The sequence below is a fragment of the Gossypium hirsutum genome, chromosome A05 (genome assembly GCF_007990345.1).
Source record: "Gossypium hirsutum isolate 1008001.06 chromosome A05, Gossypium_hirsutum_v2.1, whole genome shotgun sequence".
Classification (NCBI taxonomy): domain Eukaryota; kingdom Viridiplantae; phylum Streptophyta; class Magnoliopsida; order Malvales; family Malvaceae; genus Gossypium; species Gossypium hirsutum.
The window spans coordinates 10,937,251-10,957,616 of NC_053428.1; the positions used below are offsets into that span (position 1 = coordinate 10,937,251).

Consider the following 20,366-nt stretch of genomic DNA (forward strand, 5'->3'; position numbering starts at 1 on the left):
TCCTTGAACCTCAACTATAAATAGGCCTAACCATTTCTTACTTTCTTCATCCCACACTTGCCATTCTCTACTTAAGGCAATTGTTCTCTCTCCCTATTTGTAAACTTTCACTTGTATTTTTGGAGTGAAATATATTTGGTAGTGCCCGAGGACGTAGGCAAAATTTGCTGAACCTCGTTAAAATTCTAGTGTTCTTTATTTTTGTTCTGCATATTTTGCAAGTGTCATTGTAGTGATTTATTGTGCTATTAAATTACGATAGAGGGATATTCTGGTTAGGAAAGATCTGGTATGTAAGCGATCCTCGTGATCCACCTCTCTTTCCTAGGAATTGAACTTAGTGTGATTTTTCAGTACAATAATTTTACTCTTTCACACGCTTCCGCGCAACAATAAAGGAACCTATATTTTTCAACAAACAATTTATGTTCTTCTAAAATCTAAAATTACGGTTGCGGTCCCAACTGTTGTCAAATCTTCTACTTTCAAGCAAATTGACCCGACACTTATGATACTGAGAGTAAAATTTGATTTTTCTTTTTTATCCTTTTCATCGAAATACCGTTTGAATTTAAATTCTCTTGAATTTGAATTATCTTGATAATTCAATATTATTGTTTATAAAATTAGTGAATATTAGTTTTTTTTAATCGTAGTGAATTTAAACATCACACAAAATGAATTGGCATTTTTAAATTTAAATAAAACCCTTAACCAAATATTAAAAAATTAGCATTGGAAGAAAAAATTTATTAAATCCAAACAAATTCTTGAAATCTATAAACTATATAAAAAGTTTATAAAAGGAAGATCAATCTTTTTGTAAGCACGTAGCCAACCACCAGTACTCTTTCCCTTTTGAAAAAGGCGTCCTTTTTAAGGAATTTTTTTTAACTCATTTCATAAACAGTATCATAGAATTTGAGAAAGAAAATAACAAGCAATGCTAATGAAAATAAATTCTATCAATATGATAAAAGTTTCATCTTCAGTATTAATAAAACATTATGTTACATTGGCAATCGATTTTATCACAACTCGAGTATAATATATCTAAAATTATTGCAAATAATTATCACAATAAAAAAATCGACCCCAAATAATTAAGAGCGGTGAGCAGATAAAATTAACAAACCGAATTATGAAATAATTTATTATTCTAATAAATTCTTAAAATAGAAATAAATTATCAATTATGTCAAAATCTATTGACTAAATAAATATCTTTTAGTTGCTAATAGTGCGATTACATGATACAAATATGATAAAAAGAATAATCAAACATAATATATGAACATAACATGAGGCGAATGTTGATGGTAGAAAAAGCAAAATTGTTAAAAGTTATAGAAATATAAAATAATTATCACGTAAAAACATACACCAACATATTATGGAAGACAGAGTGTTAGATGCTTACGATATAAATTTCCTTGCTGCTATTTAGTACCCAATGAATCGGCATAGCTAAGTTATTGTTTAATACAAAATTAGTAAAGAAATAGCAGGTCGGGCAATCGTGGAAGAAGCCAGCGCTAACTCATAAAATTGACCGCAACTTTTGAAGAAGACTTTGAATTTTATTAATTTAATGATCCAAAAAGTAGCAGTTTGGAAGATTTGTGATTTGAGATTCCTCATAAAATTAGAACAAAACAGTGCCTACAATTTTTTTTAAAGTAAATTATTTGTACTAACATAATAAAAAAGATTGTTGCCATGGCTTAAAGGCACAATCACACTTTAACATTTCAAATATTTAACCAAAATATCAAGTAACAATTCCATCAAATCTGAAAAAACAAAAAAGTAAAAATATATCTGGAGAATAAAATCTTAAATGTATCAACTGAACTGAAAGTTACTTTAAGTGTTAACCATAATTTAATTTAAAAATTATTAAAAATAATTATTTTATAAAATAAATTATATTATTATAAAGATATTTTTTTTCTATTTTTCTATAAAAATCAATAAAAAATCATACATAGTGAGATAAGCTTAGGATATTATTTTTAAACTTTAAACTTTAGAATTTTACTCGAAACTTCATTTAGTCTTTATATAAATGTTGATAAATATATTTTTCATATAAATTTTTGGGTCAACCACATCATTGTTGATTAAAATTAAGGGTAAGTTTTTTATTTTGGTCACTTAATTAAAAAATTTTACAATTTTGTAACTAAATTATCTAAAAGTTTTCATTTAAGTGACTAAGCTATTTATATTAATATTATATAGCTTTCTTTGTTCGCATTGTCTGTACAGATGAAAGTCATCTTTCCCCTTCTATTTTATAGTTCAGTTTTTTTTTATAAAATAGTTTTGGATGTCACAAATCTACAAACTACAATTCAAACAGTTTTTTTCTCTAATCTTCGACACTATCATCAGATCGACTTGGATCTACGGTATTTTCTTCTATTCATCGATAGGTACTAATTCATATTTATGATAAATTATCTTCTAGCAGAACTTTTTAAAAAAAGTTAACAACTCGATAACTTAGATGAAAACTTTCAAATAATTTAATTATTAAATTATAAATCTTTTAATTAAGTGACCAAAACAAAAACTTATCCATATTTATGATAAATTATCTTAAATCTTTTCATACAAATAAAAGAAGAATAAAAAGCCAAGTCAGGGTTAAAATTCACTTGTTGTCCACTAGCGTTTGGACATTTTGTGCCAGCTAAATAATTAAGGATGTGATACATTAAATTATGGTGAATGAGAATTTGCGGATACATATTTATAGCTTAAAATATACGTTATTAAAACTGAGAAAATATGGATAAGAAAATTGTGAATTTGCCTACATAACGCGTGTCAAATGTTGATTCTTTTAATGGATCTATAACCTCGTTCTAATAAATATATTGAAAAAATTTTAAAAATCAATTTGCTGTGACTAATTAACATGATCATATATTTATTTTATCTATCCATAAACTAAACATACCATCATCACCCAACTTTATTTATGCAAATAATATCTTCCAAATAATAGAAAACTATAGAGTCAATGCCGGATGGCTGCTATGAGGCCATTATGGAAGGAGACCTCACCCTATATATTTTATTCTTTCTTCTGATAGAATTAAGAACAAAATTACTCAAAAAAAACTAAAGTTTATACATTTTGAACATATCTATACATACGATTATTGTAATGACAAATATTTATTTTAGGTAAAAAACATAGGCGTAAAATGCATTATTAGATACTCAGTATCTACATTATAGTTTTTAATAAGATATCATATTTATTTATTTAAAGATGTCAATAATAGCGGTGAGCAAAATCCGATTTGATTCACAAAATTCATTAAATAATTTAAATTAATCGAGTTATTTGGATCAACTCAATTAAAAATCAAAATTTTCGTTTTAACTCAAATATAAATTACACAATTCAAGTTAAAAGTCAAAATTATTAAGTAAAAGGTAAAACTACATCGTTTTAATAAATGTTTACCCATTAAGTTAAAAAGAAAAACCATTATATTGTTTATGTAGTTAAATAATATTATACTTCGTCTACTAGTTAAATAATCAGTTCATGTAAATGCAACATTGAGTATAAATAATAAGATTCATTAATTCGACTCGAAATTTTTTTACTCGATTCGACTTGATTCGAAAAAATTCAAATCGAGTTTAATTGCTAAAATAGGATTCATCAACTCGAATAACTCAAAATTTTTTGACTCTATTCAACTCGACTTAATCGAATACTCACCGTTAGTTAATGGGATAACATTTGAGGAAATGGAGGCTTTTACTTGTTTTTTTTTTTAAGTTATTATTGTTGGAGTTATAAATGAATTGAAATGGATAGATTTCTGTTTAATGGTTAATTTTTTTTCTTGTTTATATATATTCTCTAATTTTTAAAAATTATTTGTGTATTTTTATATGTTTAGATTTAATGAATTAATTCGTGAATATTAAAAAAATGTGTGCATAAACATATAATTAAATATATTTGTGAACAATCAACAAACAAATATATTATTTAGAAAAAAAATAAAACATGAATGATAAAATTAATTATATAATAATCTAGTGATAAATAAAATTTAAACAATCAACATTAATTTCATTTATGGTCCTAATTATTGTTGGTCTTTCTACACATGCCCATATAAATGAAGATAAACCCGTGTTTCATTACTTCTTTAAAACTTAATGATTTGTTATTTATTATACAAAATGCAAACAAAAATATAATTTATTAAAAAAATGAAATCAAAGTTAATTAAATTAGAATTAAATAAAATTTTGTATTATAGATGTTCAACAAATAAATTTCATAAAAGAATGTTAAAAAGAAAATTTTCTCTATAATCTTTATATTTTTTATTCTATATTTGAGATTTTATGTTATTTACATAATCGATATTGTCGTTTGTTGTATTAAACTCAGCAATTTATTTTATTAATGATAATTATTTTTAGAAAAAGGAAATTTGCTAGCTTCCTCAACTTAATTACAATAAGAAGAACAAGATAGAAAATAACATTTTCCCTTTATATCATGTGTAAGATATCCTATTTAGTTTAACTAAATTCAAATTAAAAAAAAATTCTAATTCAAAGCTTTAACTTTAAACTCAAAATTATAAATTAGCTTAAATTAGAATTTAAGATTACTTTTTCTGTTTAAATTTGATTCGAGATAAAATTATTTTACTCAAATTCTTTTGATAAAACTTATTAATAAATTAGCTTATTTAGTCATATTTTATATTCTATTTCTAGCATGCTTGAGCTCCAATTGAAATTTCTCGTTTTTAATAAAAGCAAAAAACTAAAAACTTGTTCAAATTAAAGATCAGTATACTCGAATTTAACTAATTTGATAACTTGAGGTAGTTTAGCTTGAGCTCAATTTTTTTCTTTATATATTTAAGTCCAGCTCTTTTCTTCTTCTTCATTTTTTTTATCGAAACGTAAGGGCAAGGAAGAATCTAAATAAAATAAGAGAAAATATAAAAAAAAGATTTAATATTAAAAAAGGGTTAAACTTAAGTAAATCAAATGTCAACGATAGTGTCAAAAAAGAAAATGTCAACGAGTGATATATGACATGTTTAGCTTTATATTTAAAACATGTACCATCGGTGTAATCAAGAATGAGATGGCATTGACTGCGAGAAAATAAACAAATATTTATATAAAAATTCCATTAAAAATTGAAAGAGTGTCATAAAAATGTTTATATAATCTCAATCTAAAATTATTTTTATAAAGTCATGTAACCTATATTTGCTTAATTTGATTAATGTGTTTTATTCTATATTAGTGTAAATACAAAACATTAAATTTCTAGTAGATTGAAGCTTTAAATCTTTATTTTATGTGGTAGAAATATCTAATACAAATATTGAATCAATTTGAATCTTTATTTGTATGGCAAATACCACTATATTATCAAGCCTAACTAATATATTTTTTTAAAATTAATCATATATAAAAATATAAATATGTAAAAGTATTTAAATTTATGCTGATATAAATTAATCACTTTATTTAAAAAAAGTCAAAATGGTACCGTAGATATCAACTTTAAATTGTTGACACGTCATGCAATTATGCTATCTCAATCGATTTAACATTTTTACATAAATTATAATCATTATTTAAGTTTGATTGTAAATTTATTTGTATAATATATCACTTTAAAAATTTTTAAATAATTTATTAAAAAATTAAATAATATATACTTAATATAATTGAAATTATTGATCCCAAAAGATTAAAAGTGTCTCTATTTTTTTAATTAAAATTGATCTAAGAGACATAATAAAGACATAAGACATATATATAGGCCCAATGTTTTTTGACCCGAAATATAATAAACCCAGGGTTCTAGGAATATTGTCTTCGAACTGAATGATGAATTGTCGTGTCTGTCAAAGATTCCTTTTTTACCACACACTATACAGCATGGTTTGGTTGGCATCAATCAAGTCCGTCTCTGTCCAAAATGCGAGCAAACAAATTACTTTTGTTAAGACTTAAGACTGCCTTCTGAATATATTTGATGGTTAAATTAAATTTAGCTCCACCTTAGTTATAGTCGTGGATTTTTGGATTTTTTTTTGGTTATAAACTAACAATTTTATTTACCTAGCTAAATTTTTATAAAATAAAACAATTTTATTTACCAAAAAGAGTAACATAATTTGGTAAAAAAAGGTCTCTATCCTGTTTCAGAAAAGGGTATAGCGCAGCCCATCCCGACAAAATCCATGTTCCCTAAACACTAGATTGTATTAGGCATAGGAACTAACAAAAACAAAAATCAAATTTAATTCAAGTTTAGTGGTTTTTTTTCAATAAATTTTGAGTAATTTGTTAACCAATAATAATATTTTTTAGAATTACAAGTTTTACAATATAGATTAATTTTATCCAATTCAAATATTCAGATATACTTTGTGAAATACTATATTAAACTTTTGATTTTTTTATATAATATCTACTTTTTAGTCATAATTTCTTTTTGACTTATAAATTAAAACAAACACATGGTTAAATATATTTAAACCTACAAACTTTAATGGCGTTTGATTAATTTATTTTTTCTCTTTTATACCTTTAACCCAATTATATGCTTTTAGGTTGAATAACTTTAGTGTGTTTCCTATTTATAAATTATATTTTGATTTTTTTTCTAAGGGTCTCTAACTAAAATAGTAAAAAATAAATAAAAAGAAACGAAAAAAAAATTCAAATTTGAAAATTTTAAAGAAGTTTGATATTGTTACACCTTCGAAAAAAAAGTTTTGACATTGTTACACATAGGGGCTCCACCATCACTATATTGCTTAAGGCACCGTATCACAACATTGGCACCTTCACATACACTATTCCGCAATAGCTTGCAAGCAACTCTCGATCATGTCCTCGCCTTGCTCTTTAAAAACCTCAACTTCTCCACCTATATCGTATGCCTCTTCGTCCAACAGAGTAAATCATTTCCTACTATCATCACGCCACTTCCTTGTATCAGCAAGTATTTATTTTGGTTCTATATTATACATAAGTTTTCAGTTTGTTACCCTAACAAGTTATTTGTTATACTTTCATTTCATCTCGCAAGTTTACATTGCAAAAAATTGCGGTATGACATGGAAAACCAATCAAACCTTGGCATGTGGACAACTTTGCGACGCTCTTATTTTTCCACATCGATTTTTGAGTCTATTTTCTTAAAAGAAAAACTAAATAATAAAAATATCAAAGGCTTGAATTTACGAATGTCGGAGGGGTGAGCAAGTAGAAAATATCATTAATTCCGTTAACATATTTAATAGCTTTAAAAGAGTTGACTATCCTCCTCCTTTGCCTTTTTGAAGTTTTTCCGACGGTAAAACAAGGATAACTAAATAAAATTAATAAGATGAACAGGGAGACCAACAGGACATGACTCACGCATCAATTCCCCGAGAAGCGCACACACCACTGCAATACAGACCAGAAAATACAAAGGAAGAACGACACCCGCAGCTCTAGAAAGAAACTGCAGGCTGAAACTATTCTTGCATTGCATTACGTGGATTTTGCAATCTCTGTTTCGTTTTTAATGCTTTCTGAGTCTGACAAACGTTGAGGAATGGATATACTATGGGGACCCACTCCACAATCCAAAGGAAATTGCTTCAATGGTCGATATGTGAGTTAAGGTACCAGAATGATTAGATTTTTTTTTAAGGAATTGAATTTAAGATTTTTTATATAATACAGGGTAAAAGTTAGATATTAAGCCTTTAAAAACAAGGCCGTGGCCCAACCCGAAAAGTTAAAACCCACTCAATACAATCATGTAGGTGTCATATAAAATCCCAAAGGCCAAAACCTCGAACCGGGCAAAGAAGTTTCAGTCTCTTCTCTCCTAACCTTTCCTTTCGCTTGGAGAGTCGGATGGGAGGTATATCGCTTGTTTTCAAGATCTTCAAATTCAATTTCAAATTTGACCATCCAAATATTTATTTCTTGTCAAATCGAAATTTCTAACCCATTAAAGGTGAGATGTTGATTTGATTTTCGCTTTCCTTCTTCTTGTTTTAGGGTTTGCAAATTGATGTTAAATCGGAATCGCTTTCAGGGGGAAAGGGAAAATGTCATCATACGAAAACGTTGTAGGTGGGAAGCTGAAGCTCAAGGGAAAAGCCTTGGATGTTAAGGCTGGTGGAATCAAGAAGAAAAAGAAACATAAGAAGCAGATTCAACATGATGACCAAATTACCCAGAACGATCCCTCTGATGCCGCTTCCGCTGGTTTGTTTTCGTTTCTCCCTTTTTGACTATGTTAACTGGATTCGGGTGTGACTGTCGTCTATATATCCAACATGCTATGTTCAATTTTTTCTTTGTTACTCATGTTCAATTATGGGTATGTGTCGATTCTGAGTATCAAATAAGGATACTTCAAAAAAAAGGAGTGGAGCGACATTGCTTTTTCGTAATATGACAAATTTTATTTTCCTTTTGTTTACTCAAATTTATTACGTTTATTGCAATGTTGATACTGCTTTTACGTGAAGGAAAATCCCTATTCTCTAAAATGTTCATGCTTTGTTCCCGTAAAAATCCGCTAAAACGTATTAGCGAAACATAATTCTTAGTCTTTTTGCTGGTTAAATGGCTTTTAAACGTGCATTACTGAGACATTCAAATCTGTATGGCTGCATCCATGGTCCTTTTGCTTGACTGGAATTAGGGTGAAGTGGTGTTATAAATGGTACAAAGCGCATTCTAGGCACCATTAATTAATAAACTCAAAAGAGTTGTCTAGTTTATTCATCCATACCTGCGATATTTTCTTTTCTTTTTGTTTGGCCAAGATGCATGATTTTATGGTTTCATGTCTTAAAGAAATCAAAGAGAACACAATCATGTTGCCTTTTTTCCACGTTTAAACCCTAAAGTGCTTTTGTTGTCTGGTGTAGCTGTGCTCACCTTAAAAACACTGGAACGGACTAGAATTTCTACAGTTATATATACGGATGTGTACATATGCATACATGCGTACATGACTATAACATTGTCTTGTTTATACACAATTTTTTTGACTCAGCCTGCTTGTATCATGTTACACACTGTTAATTTATTTGGTTCAACATTCTTCCATGTTTCCATTATTAAGTTCCGCATATCATAATTGTTTCTAAATCTTATAATTTTAGCCGGTACTTGACATAGGTGAAACCACAGAAGTTTCTGTTGATCCCAATGAAGAAGATATCAACAATGCGGAGATGTCAAGTGGGGAGAAGGCGGCTCCTCATTATGATGATCATCTTACCCCAGCAGAAAGACGATACATTGAGCAGAGGGAGCAACTCGACGTTCATAGGTTGGCTAAGCAAGCTAATAAATCTCATCGTGATAGAATCCAGGATTTCAACCAATATCTGGCAAACATGAGTGAGCATTATGACATTCCGAAAGTTGGTCCCGGTTAATTCAGGCAACACCAAGGTAATCTTCTCAGTGGTTTTGGAAGGAACTTCTTTGTGTTATGTACCAAAGGTCAACAACAGAGAACTGCTTTGTTTTATGGAGGTTGTTTGATGGTATATCACAGATTATGCATTTAATTTGTAGTTGCTGTATTCAATCTCCATCACTTCCTGCATTTAGTTTGTAGTTACTGTTTTGTGGAGGCTATATGTTTTTACTAGCGCTTGCCATCATGGTCAGTACGAATGGTACCGTTTGGTTCGATTTTGAAAACTAAGTTTGTGGCTAACGTGCTTTTTAGTTATTTAGAAACTGAACTGAACACAATAGATAATTGGAATCAGCCGTAACGAATTTCATCGGTTTTAAAAATCTATTTTTTCTTGGATTTGGTCTGAACTACTTTAGATTTTTCAACTTATGAAAATCAAATAAGACCAAATACATTCAGGTAGCATTTAGGAACTAATATTTCAGAAATTGGATTTCAAAAATAATGTAAATTAAGTAGTAAATTATATTAAAATATAACATTTATTATCAATTCTCTGAATTGTTAGAAGCCTAGTAGTAATGAATAAAATTTTAGAACTTTCTTTTAATTTGACAAATCCATATTATTGTTTTTTTCCAATATATGATACATTAAAGTTCAATTAATTTGTTTACTTCATTCTTACCATGACCCTTTTGAGTTCATTATAAGAATTGGTGATTCATCGTGTTGTCACTTAAATCAGTTGTTTTTTTTTTTAAATTTTCTCACAAATTACCAGTTCTTTTTTTTTTCGATTAAGACTATTAAGTTTATGAAAAATAAAAATAAAAACATTACTTTAACTTAGTTTTTTCCTCTAATGTTTTTAAATCATAATGAATATTTCTATTTCTTAAATAATAAATTTTGAATGAGTAAAAATACTTTCTTTTTATAGTCATTGTGAGCAAACGCTCAAAGGTTAAACGTAGAGAAGAGTAATGATAAGAGGGTTCAGTTTTCAAACGGAATTGAGATAATTTAACACAGGAGAGATTCATATCATCCATGGAAGCAAACAAGCAAACAGAGGAGGCAAAAGCTCTCTCAGACATGGAATGGAGACAAAGCTCCCAAAAAACAGACAGGACAAAAACCTCACAAATGCGAAGGAGAACCAAGCTCACAAAAAAGCAGCAAGGGAGATCGCTCCTATTCAACAATGACCAAATAGATTGAACTAATAATGCACAATACACATCACCAATCCAGCAAAAGAACCAAGGGAAAACCTATTTTCATCTTGTTGGCAAAAGAGATCTATCCCAAGAGTCATAATAATAAGTTTAGTGGATTTCCTTCTCTTTTTTGGGGGGGAGGGGGGAGAGGCAAATGGATGTAGCAATTATTAGATCAAAATTTAGGTTTCGTTTTTTTATCCTAAAAATTTAGAATTACTTGGGGTTTTCGGAGTACTGTCAATTTGTAAACCGAAAAAGCAAGAGCAGGCACAGCCACTCTTACCCCAGCCAAACTCAACGAAGAAATTAAATAATAAATGAACATTTTTATTGCAAAAAATACATGAAATAATAAATTACGGTTCCAATCTCCTGCTGTCAAAAAGGGAAAGTGCAAACAATAATAATACATAATAACGAATTCAAAGTTAGAGCACTATAGAATTCAGGCCAACAGAAGCTAAAACGCCTGCACAACATGCATCTACCCAGATAAACAAGGACACGGAAACAGAGAAAGCGAGAGCCTAGTGATTTAAGCCCAACAGTTGAAACATTGGGGCCAGGAAAGTCAAATATTTAAACTTCCGTTCACCTAGTCTCATCCTCCAGTGCACGGAAACCAGCAGTCAGATCCTCGTTAAGCTTTTTGAATTTTGCCACGAGAGCTTCTTCTCCTTCTGCCGGGTCTTCAAATTTTTGCGAGCTGTGATGTTGAGATATTGACACATTAAGCACGGCATTCCATTTGTAGCCAAAATTCATATAATGCTGAAACAGTAAATTTTGTTTTCCCAGCCTAATTTTTCCTATCATTTCTGTTACAAAGCTTCAACTTACACTAATCGATAAAAGAGATCTCCAAGACGATGCTTGATAAGACTGTATGTTATCTTCTGACCATCCATACCAGCTGCTTTCTCAACTGCCTGCACATGGAAATTGCACTACACATTAGTCTCACAGACTCCAGTTGGTACACCAAAACGTAATAATTGTATGCAAAGTAGAGCAAGGAAGTAGTGTAGACACCAAAGTGTTTGAAATATATAAAGCTAGAGGCAAGATACATGCTTGAGGTATATCGAAGAAAACAATTGCTTGACCTACTTATCTACAATTCCAGAGGAAACACACACACACAACAAGAACAGCAACAAAAGGACAAAAAGCTTTACCCCCATAAATATTTAGAATTTAAAATACTAACTTCCATGAACTTTTCGAGGAAAAATAGCATAGTAGTAACCCACTTAAAAGAGTTGTCGTTCCCTTTTTCCTAGCTTTTCCAAATAACTTACAATGGCCATAATAGAAATTGAAAGAATGGAAGAGAGAATAGGAACTTTACCTGGTTGGCCAAAGCATTGAAATGAACAATGTTGCGCATCATCCAGACGGACTTGTAGAATGGGCAGAACTTATCATATCTGTCACAACAAACCCAAAACCATGTGCGTAGAAGGATTATCATACAAAGACAAAGACATTGATACAATGATAGTACTGAGATAATTTTCTGTTATAAAACACAGTAGCAGCTGAAGCTTACGGAGTAAAAGCATTCTGAGCAAGATAATCTTCCCTTAAAAGTTTGGCAGTTTCAAGTGTGATTTTGTCTGTTTCAGCTAGAGCATCCTTTCCGACAAGCTGTAATAGTACAAATTCCAGTGAGTGTTGAAGTGAGACAGAATAAAAGATGGTGCTAAACATTTGCAGTAGTAAGCTACATAAACTAACACTAACATTACAAAATAAACATATTATCGAAAGCAAAAAAAGGAGGGGACAAGGAAAAAGTAACATTATGCTCTGTATGATTCAAGCTTTGTCAAAAGTGACATACAGAATTCAAACTTAATACATATCTAATAATCTCCCTCTTTCAAGTCCTTATGCAGTATAATAGCTCCATTTCATCCAAAGACCCATCGCAAAATAAGGAAGCATACCTGGACAATTTCATTCAGATCATCTTCTCTCTGAAGAACCTCTCGGGCTTTTGTCCTGATGCTAATAAAATCTGGATCAAATTTCTCATAGAAACTTTCCAATGCCTGCAAACACAAGAGAATCAACCATTGAGGACTGGTGTCACTCGGAAAAAAAAGGCCAGCTCGGGAAAAGAATAAATGGAAAATGTATTTTGGGAAAGTTTAAACTAAGAGGGATCAGATTATGAACATACCCCCGAATACTTCGAGTATGAAATAAGCCAGTTGACAGAAGGGAAATGCTTCCTCTGAGCAAGTTTCTTATCAAGACCCCAGAAAACCTAACATTCAAACCAACAAGGGATACATGCTAAGTTTTCGCTGTATATAGGTACAACATTCATTCAAGCTAAAAGGTAGCAGCACGGACAAGCTGGCACCTTTATAAGAAAATAATGAACTGCTTCTACCATGTATACCTGGACAATACTGAGGGTTGCGGACGTCACAGGGTCAGAGAAATCTCCTCCAGGAGGAGAAACAGCACCGACAATTGTGACACTCCCTGTACGTTCTGGTCCACCAAGGCATTTAACTTTCCCAGCACGTTCATAGAAAGAGGCTAGTCTTGCTGCCAGATAAGCCGGATATCCACTATCAGCAGGCATTTCTGCCTGCAAGACAAATTAAAACAGAAAACAACATTAGCTTAATAGAAAGAAAGCTGAAAAGCAAACAGAGTGAATATAATAATTATAAGACACCGAAACAAACGAGGAAAAAAATCTATTTTTATTGATGAAGTGAAATTAGATGTAGAAAGCATGACCAAATAATAATTATTGAATATACTGCTGAATGATAAAACTTAATAGCACGCACCAAAGTACTGCACTTTATGAAAGTGTATACAAATAATTTTCATTAGTGAAATTCTGTTAAAGAGTTTTACCAGCCGCCCAGAAATTTCACGCAATGCTTCTGCCCAACGAGATGTTGAATCTGCCATCATACTAACATTGTAGCCCATATCTCTGAAGTATTCAGCTATAGTGATCCCTGCAAATAAAAATAAAATAAAAGTTACTGGCAGCATGATCATTTCAGAATACATGATGATGATAACAGTAATATTTAAAAATAAAAAACTCATTATCATAATTTATGAAAAATAAATTACTCAAACATAACAATAATATACTCATTGCACTAGAAGTTACTCTTCAAGCAGTTATTCAATATGCAATTGATATGATTACCAGTTCATAGCTTTTACCAGTATAAATTGAGGCTTCACGAGCAGCCACAGGCATGTTAGAAGTGTTAGCCACAAGTGTTGTGCGCTTCATGACCGATTCTTCACGACCATCAGGCAATGTCATTGTCAATTGAGGGAAATCCATAAGAACCTAAAATAAATAAACAAAGAATCAGGAGACAAAAATCCCAGAGATTGATTAATATTTCAAAGACAAAAGATGAAAATAACACCTCAGCCATTTCGTTTCCTCGCTCTCCACAACCAACATAGACAACAGCATCAGAATTAGAGTACTGCACATGATCAGAAAAATAAACACAATGAATATCTATGATAGGAAGAAGCCGAAGCTCACTAAAAAACATTTATATAAAACTTTACCTTGGAAAGAGCTTGACTAATCACAGTTTTCCCACAGCCAAATGCACCAGGAATGGCACAAGTTCCACCAAGAACTGAAGGGAATAGGGCATCAAGTACACGCTGATAAAAAAAAAAATCATCAGCAAATCACATCTTTTGAAAGAAACATCAACAGAAACAACCCACAACAAAACTTACCTGTCCGGTAAGCAGAGGAGTATCTGCAGCAAGCTTTGTTGCAACAGGTCTAGGTGTACGGACAGGCCATGTCTACAAACAGATGTAGCACATTCCGTGTTAAAAATTTGAAAGTCTTAGAAACATGTAATTAGCAATTTATCAGTATTGGAGGCAAAGCATTGACCTCAACTAAATAAACTAACCAAAACCAACATAAAGTGACAAAAAAATTAACAATCAAAAACCAATAACACAGCTTAACCTTACTAGGTACCAGTTGGTACAAGAGATGAGCAGACCCACCCAACAATTTGACTAAAGAAAAAACAAACCGAGCCCAAAACCTAGACCCTACTATTGTCACATAGAGTCATGGAAAATGTCATGATATGAAAAAAAAACCAACCAACCAACCTGAAGCATGGTGAATTGCTTTTTGACACCTTGAAACTCAAGTTCCAGCACAGTATCCTGCCATGAAGTAAAAGGATAAATTATAGCAAAAAGAAAGTTTTTGCCACATTAAAGTGTCTAAAATGATATGATATAAAAGTTAAACAGCCGAACCTTCAATGAATATTGACCAGGGGGAGCTATGTAAGTGATTTTTCCCATTGCATCAGGAGGAAGGGCAACATGATGTTGCATCAAACTGTTCTCAAAGACGGTCTGCATTTGAATTCCAAAGTATCAATATAAAGATCTTATAAGAAATAAAAGAAAAAAAATGAAGTGACAACATCCTATTTCGTCTGAATTATAGGTATTCAAGGGCCATTTTTTACTGTTAAAAGATTTAAATCTTGAAAAAATCATTTTATTAATATTTATATTTTATAAATAAAATTTTAAAAATTAAATGAACAATAATTATAGAGGCCAAATTGAAAAAGAAAATCCATCCCCATCCGAGCCAGGCTAGGCAGGTAAATTCTAACCATAATGGTGATCTGATTATTTTCCAATTTCAGGGAAACTATTACCAGTCTACGAACATGGGGTTACTGTGTTACCCAACTGAGCATTTCATCTCGCACTAAGGTTTCACCTAAGGATACTCAGGTGCCGAGCACCTTGATAGTGCATTGCAATTACTAATTCTGCTTACTTCAGGAACCACTACTATAGAATATAAATAACAGCACAAGGCCATTAAACTTACAGCATAAAGGTCGCCACCAGTTAAAAGGTCCCCCTCACCTGCAGGAAGTAAGCATTGTATTGAAAACCAACATCACAAGCCATTCTCTATTTAAGTTGCACTTTAAAAGCTCCATACCTATTTTTTTCGGCTGAAATTCCCAAAGAGTATCTTTGTCGAGAGCCGGGACAGAGACTCCACGAGGGATATATACATCACCTGATCTTTTAGCAATAGTTTTCAAAGGCCTCTGTGCCGGATATAGCATTCAAACAAAAGACGAGCAGATATAAATTAATAGCAAGTACATGATAGCATAGCTATTAACAGGTTAGTCGGTTTTAGTGACAAAATAAACCAGGGAAAGACCTAGTAATATAAGAATTTAAACTGCATGTGAAGTATGCTTGAACCTGAATTCCATCAAAAATATTTCCCAATATTCCTGGTCCCAACTCAACTGACAGAGGCTGCAACATCAACATATGATTATAAGTTTGAAAATAGAATCAACACTGTCAGGAACTTTAAGTGTAAGTTTTAGAGTGGTTTTAAAACAATAAACAATAATACACCTTGTGTGTCCGCAGAACTGGATCATTCACCATCAGACCAGCCGTTTCTTCGTAAACTGAAATAAGAATAAATTGAGAGTTTCTTATTAATTTTCTGCTAAGTATCCTCACTATAGCCACTAGAAATTCTTACTTCTTTTTTACGTACATACTATCTTTCCAAGAAAACAAAGAGCAAATTAGGTGACATCTTTAACAGAAAAGGCTAATGTTATTATTAATAAAAAAACCTTGGATTGTAGCAGAGTCTCCTTCCAACCGAATAATTTCACCAATCAGATTGTCATGACCAACACGGACTAATTCATACATGGCAGCACCAGCCATTCCATCTGCAACAACGACTGGTCCTGACACCTGCAATGTGATAATTTAAGCGGAAAAAACAATGAACAGAAAAAGATAAAATGCATTAACCCACCTATTTCAGTAGGTTGGTAATCAATCAGAAAAGAGATTCAAGTTGATAAAATAAAATTTTAAACATAATACGTAAGCATCATGATCCTTTTCTTTCTGGGAAATGAAAAATTGAATATCAAGCAATTTCTTCAAATACACAATTACTTATATATCCACATCTTTTTTTTTTTTAAAAAGGCCGGTTTCTCATTTTGTATTATCATGGAATTCATAATTCTGAACCAGGCTTAGCATCCGAATCAGGTAGATCATTTTAGTTCACATTAAGCAACGGAAGCAACTCAAATGAAAATATGAAACAGATCGCAACATTTCTTACCACTGGTTTAACAAAAGCAACAATAGTTTGACAAAATAGAGTCATTGGAAACCAGAAAAGGAGCTAATTTTTTGTATTACCAAAGCTCTAACCAAAAAATTTACACAGGAATAAACGAAATCAGAAGTAAGCTAATAGACCACAAAGCAGTGAAAGCGGAATACTCGTGTAAAATGACATCTAGATCAGTCCAAATTCATTGATCATACATTACAAAGAAAAAAGGAAAAAAAATCCTCAGAAAAAATGTATCAAAGTTTTCAGATCATTATAACTGGTATTAACAAAAGAAACGCAGATCAAGAATATTAAAAAAAAAACTTAAAACTCAATTCCAAGAAATCAGATCAAAAAATCATAAAGCTCATAAAAACGTCTAAAATCAACTAAATCAAAGAAATTAAACTAAAAGGATGCAGATCATTGAATAAAAACTTCGAAACACACCCTATTGAAATCAATCCGACGTTAAAAACAAATCAAAATGAGGTTGGAAAGGTTAGTAATCATAAGAGGGGGTAATTCACCTTACGAACATAACCGAATTCACTCTCTTTCTCTGAATCCTCAAACGTCGTCAATCTGGCTCCGTAAACTGCCGGCATTTTTTTTGTCCCTTTCTTACTCAAATGAAATTAGACAAGAATGAAACTTATCCGATAAAGTTTTGATCGAGTGAAGGAGTTCAGCTTGGATATTTTAAGATCTGATGAAACTAGTAGAGTCGATTCGATTATAGTAGAGAAGGAAAAAAAGATACTAAGTATCTTTCAAAACCCTAGAGGCTCAATCGAGAGAAAATGCAGTGATGCAAAGAAAAATGACTACTCTCGGAGAGAAGACAAGAGAGAGAAGAAGGTGAATTATGAGATTTATGATTTATGATGATGATACATACTTTATTTATTTATTCATTTACTACCTTCAAAAAAGTAATTTAGTTCAGTACACGGGATTTTTTGTGTTTTGGCTGGAATTTTATTATGTATAAATATTATGTAAGTGCTTGGTTTAAATTTTATAATAAAATCTTATTTTTCAATGGTGGTGGATACTAATTGATTAAGAATGTAGTATTCTTTTTATTTATATTTATAATTGTATTTGCACAACCCTTTAAAATTTTAATTTAATTTTAAATTAGTTGCATGTTTTAAAAAAATTATTTGGAAATATATGTTACATATTTAGTTAATTATTATAATTAGTGTATCCTATTCCATTAAATGCAATTGAAAATTCTTGTAAAAAGTTGAGAATTGAGATATTTAAGAGGACTAATTAGCACCCATAATTTTCATATTTTCTTTAAAATGTAATTACACTATATCAAATAAATTTTTTTTAAAATTATAATGTAATTATTACACTTTTTGAATTTACAAACAACAATAATGATGAAAATATTCATAAATATATGGTTATACTATTTATAAAAAAAACAGTTAAATATTAAATAGAGAGAGTAAAACCATGTATTTAACGAAATCTAAAAATATCGGAAAGGTGAAGTATAGATGAGAAATGTAGTCCATAAATTTGGTAGTAACGTGGATACGTAGGGAAAATGCAAAGGTAGTTTCCTGAAGGTCAGGCCAAAGCCTATGTGTCACTCTCACTCTCACTCTCACTCTCACTCTCACTCTCGCTCGCGTCGCATCTTAATTTGGATGGGAGCGTATTGCTGTTTTTTTTTGGCATTTTCTTCTTTATTACCATTATTTATTTAGTTCTATGGTTCCACCCTTTGTCCACTTCTTTTTCTTTTTTTTTCTTTTTCTGAAAGTACAGTTTGTCGAACTTTGGATGGAGTTTTAAATAGTTTTTCTTTTATATTATTTAATCCATTTATATTTTAAAGTATTATTTAGTGATTAAAATTTTATTTAATTTTAATAATAAGGGAGGATTGTATTTTCACTCATTTAATGACAAAAAATGAATAAATTAATTACAATTATTATGGATTTTGAAACCAACAAATTAATTATGTTCAAATTTATGTTTTTATATATAAACTATAAAAATAATCATTCAATTATGTCTTTTATTCTATTTTGATCACTTAAATTTTTTTTTGATTTAGTGACTAAATTTTTAAAATTAAATATTTTAATCACTTGGGCTGATGTAGGCTTTTTTAATTGTACTTTTACTCAAAATTAGCCCTCTAATGTTTACATATTCTATCAATTTGATCATGAATATAAAAAATTTAACAATTTTAGCTATCAATGTTTACAAAACTTGTTACTTTAGTTCTAATTCTAAGAAATTTAATGAAATTGACCCCCAACATTTATAAAATTTGTCAATTTAGCCCTACTCTAAATTTTTTTAAAAAAAATCATTTTTAGCCCTTATAACCCAACAACTAAACTATGTCAGATATTAAAAAAAAAGTATCCTCTCTCAAACCACTTACAAAATAATTCTAAAATGTTGGGATAAAAAACGAAAAAGTTAATATCCAAAAGAAGATAAAGGCATTAAAAACGTTATTTGTCCAGGTAGTAATGTAGCTAATTATTCTAAATAAGTTTCCATACTGTTTTCGTCTAATGTGAAGCTTAAATTATAGTAAAAGAAATTATTGCAATTGAGGAGGAAAACAAGGATATTGCTTGACATTTTGGCTTAATCCCTTTTTACATTAAAATATATTTATAAATTTATTATTTTGTTTATTTTTATTTAAATGTTATTTTTTATAGCTAGTGTCACCAGACACATTGGCAACAAGTCCGTTCTTGATATTTTTGGGACCCTAGGTGAAACAACAAATTGGAGTCCCTTTTAAAAAATATATCAAATGTAATAAATAAATTAAAAACATAAACTAGTAATAAAATAAAAAATTTTGAACCCCTTTTATTTTAATTTCTTTTTTTTACCTGCAATGAAACGCTAATCAGAAAACATAAAATGCTGAAGATTTTTTTTTCATGTTAAAAGTTGAAGAATTTTTTTGGGCCTCTTCCAACCTGGGCCTTCAGCAACTGCATTCTCAAACTATTCCAGGACTGGGCTTGATTGGCGACACCTAATTTTATTATAGAAAACATAGTATTCTTGTAATTAATTTACAATCTATCTCATTTTTGCAATTAATTTTTTTGTATTATTTAGATAATTAAAAAAACCTAATAATTTAAGTTACTCAAATTGCCCTTTAAAATTTATACTAAGTGAGCATTCGATAATTCCTATTGGTTTAATCAACTTTTTATTAAATCAATTTTATGGATTATATTTTATAAAAAAATTTAAGTTGATTGAATGAAAGTTGAATAATCAATCTAACTAAATTGATTTTAGATTAACTAGTTCAGTTGATTAATCAATTTTAATTATTAACCTTAAATAATATATATAATATTAAATTAGATCAAAATTTTCAGTTGAATTAATTTAAAAATCGATAAGTGATTAAAATAACTACACAAATCAAACTTATAACTGAAAAGATCAT

General features: G+C 30.1%; 2 protein-coding genes across 7 annotated transcripts; one reads left to right on the plus strand and one right to left on the minus strand.

Moving 5' to 3' along the window:
- The first annotated feature begins 7,792 nt into the window (after positions 1-7,792).
- Positions 7,793-9,769, plus strand: LOC107958490 (protein FAM32A-like). Of its 6 annotated transcripts, none has more exons than XM_041113335.1 (3): positions 7,793-7,945; positions 8,086-8,295; positions 9,204-9,769. In XM_041113335.1, exons 2-3 carry the CDS (start codon positions 8,194-8,196, stop codon positions 9,480-9,482), a joined length of 381 nt encoding a protein of 126 aa, XP_040969269.1. In that variant the 5' UTR covers positions 7,793-7,945; positions 8,086-8,193; the 3' UTR covers positions 9,483-9,769. The 6 variants fall into 6 exon arrangements, with proteins under 6 accessions (XP_040969269.1, XP_016749763.1, XP_040969271.1 ...); XM_016894274.2 differs by having other exon boundaries at positions 7,794-7,945; positions 9,220-9,769; XM_041113337.1 differs by having other exon boundaries at positions 7,851-7,945; positions 8,123-8,295.
- A 1,240-nt stretch (positions 9,770-11,009) lies between these two features.
- On the minus strand, positions 11,010-17,719 carry LOC107958489 (V-type proton ATPase catalytic subunit A-like). The gene is given in 20 exon segments (NM_001327674.1): positions 11,010-11,404; positions 11,539-11,627; positions 12,050-12,128; positions 12,251-12,348; positions 12,651-12,755; positions 12,887-12,973; positions 13,112-13,306; positions 13,585-13,691; positions 13,909-14,041; positions 14,124-14,186; positions 14,275-14,376; positions 14,455-14,526; positions 14,851-14,907; positions 15,004-15,105; positions 15,599-15,636; positions 15,716-15,827; positions 15,991-16,047; positions 16,153-16,208; positions 16,383-16,509; positions 17,422-17,719. Coding segments are annotated over 20 exon segments (1,872 nt in total). The 5' UTR covers positions 17,500-17,719; the 3' UTR covers positions 11,010-11,289.
- Between the last annotated feature and the right edge of the window lie 2,647 nt (positions 17,720-20,366).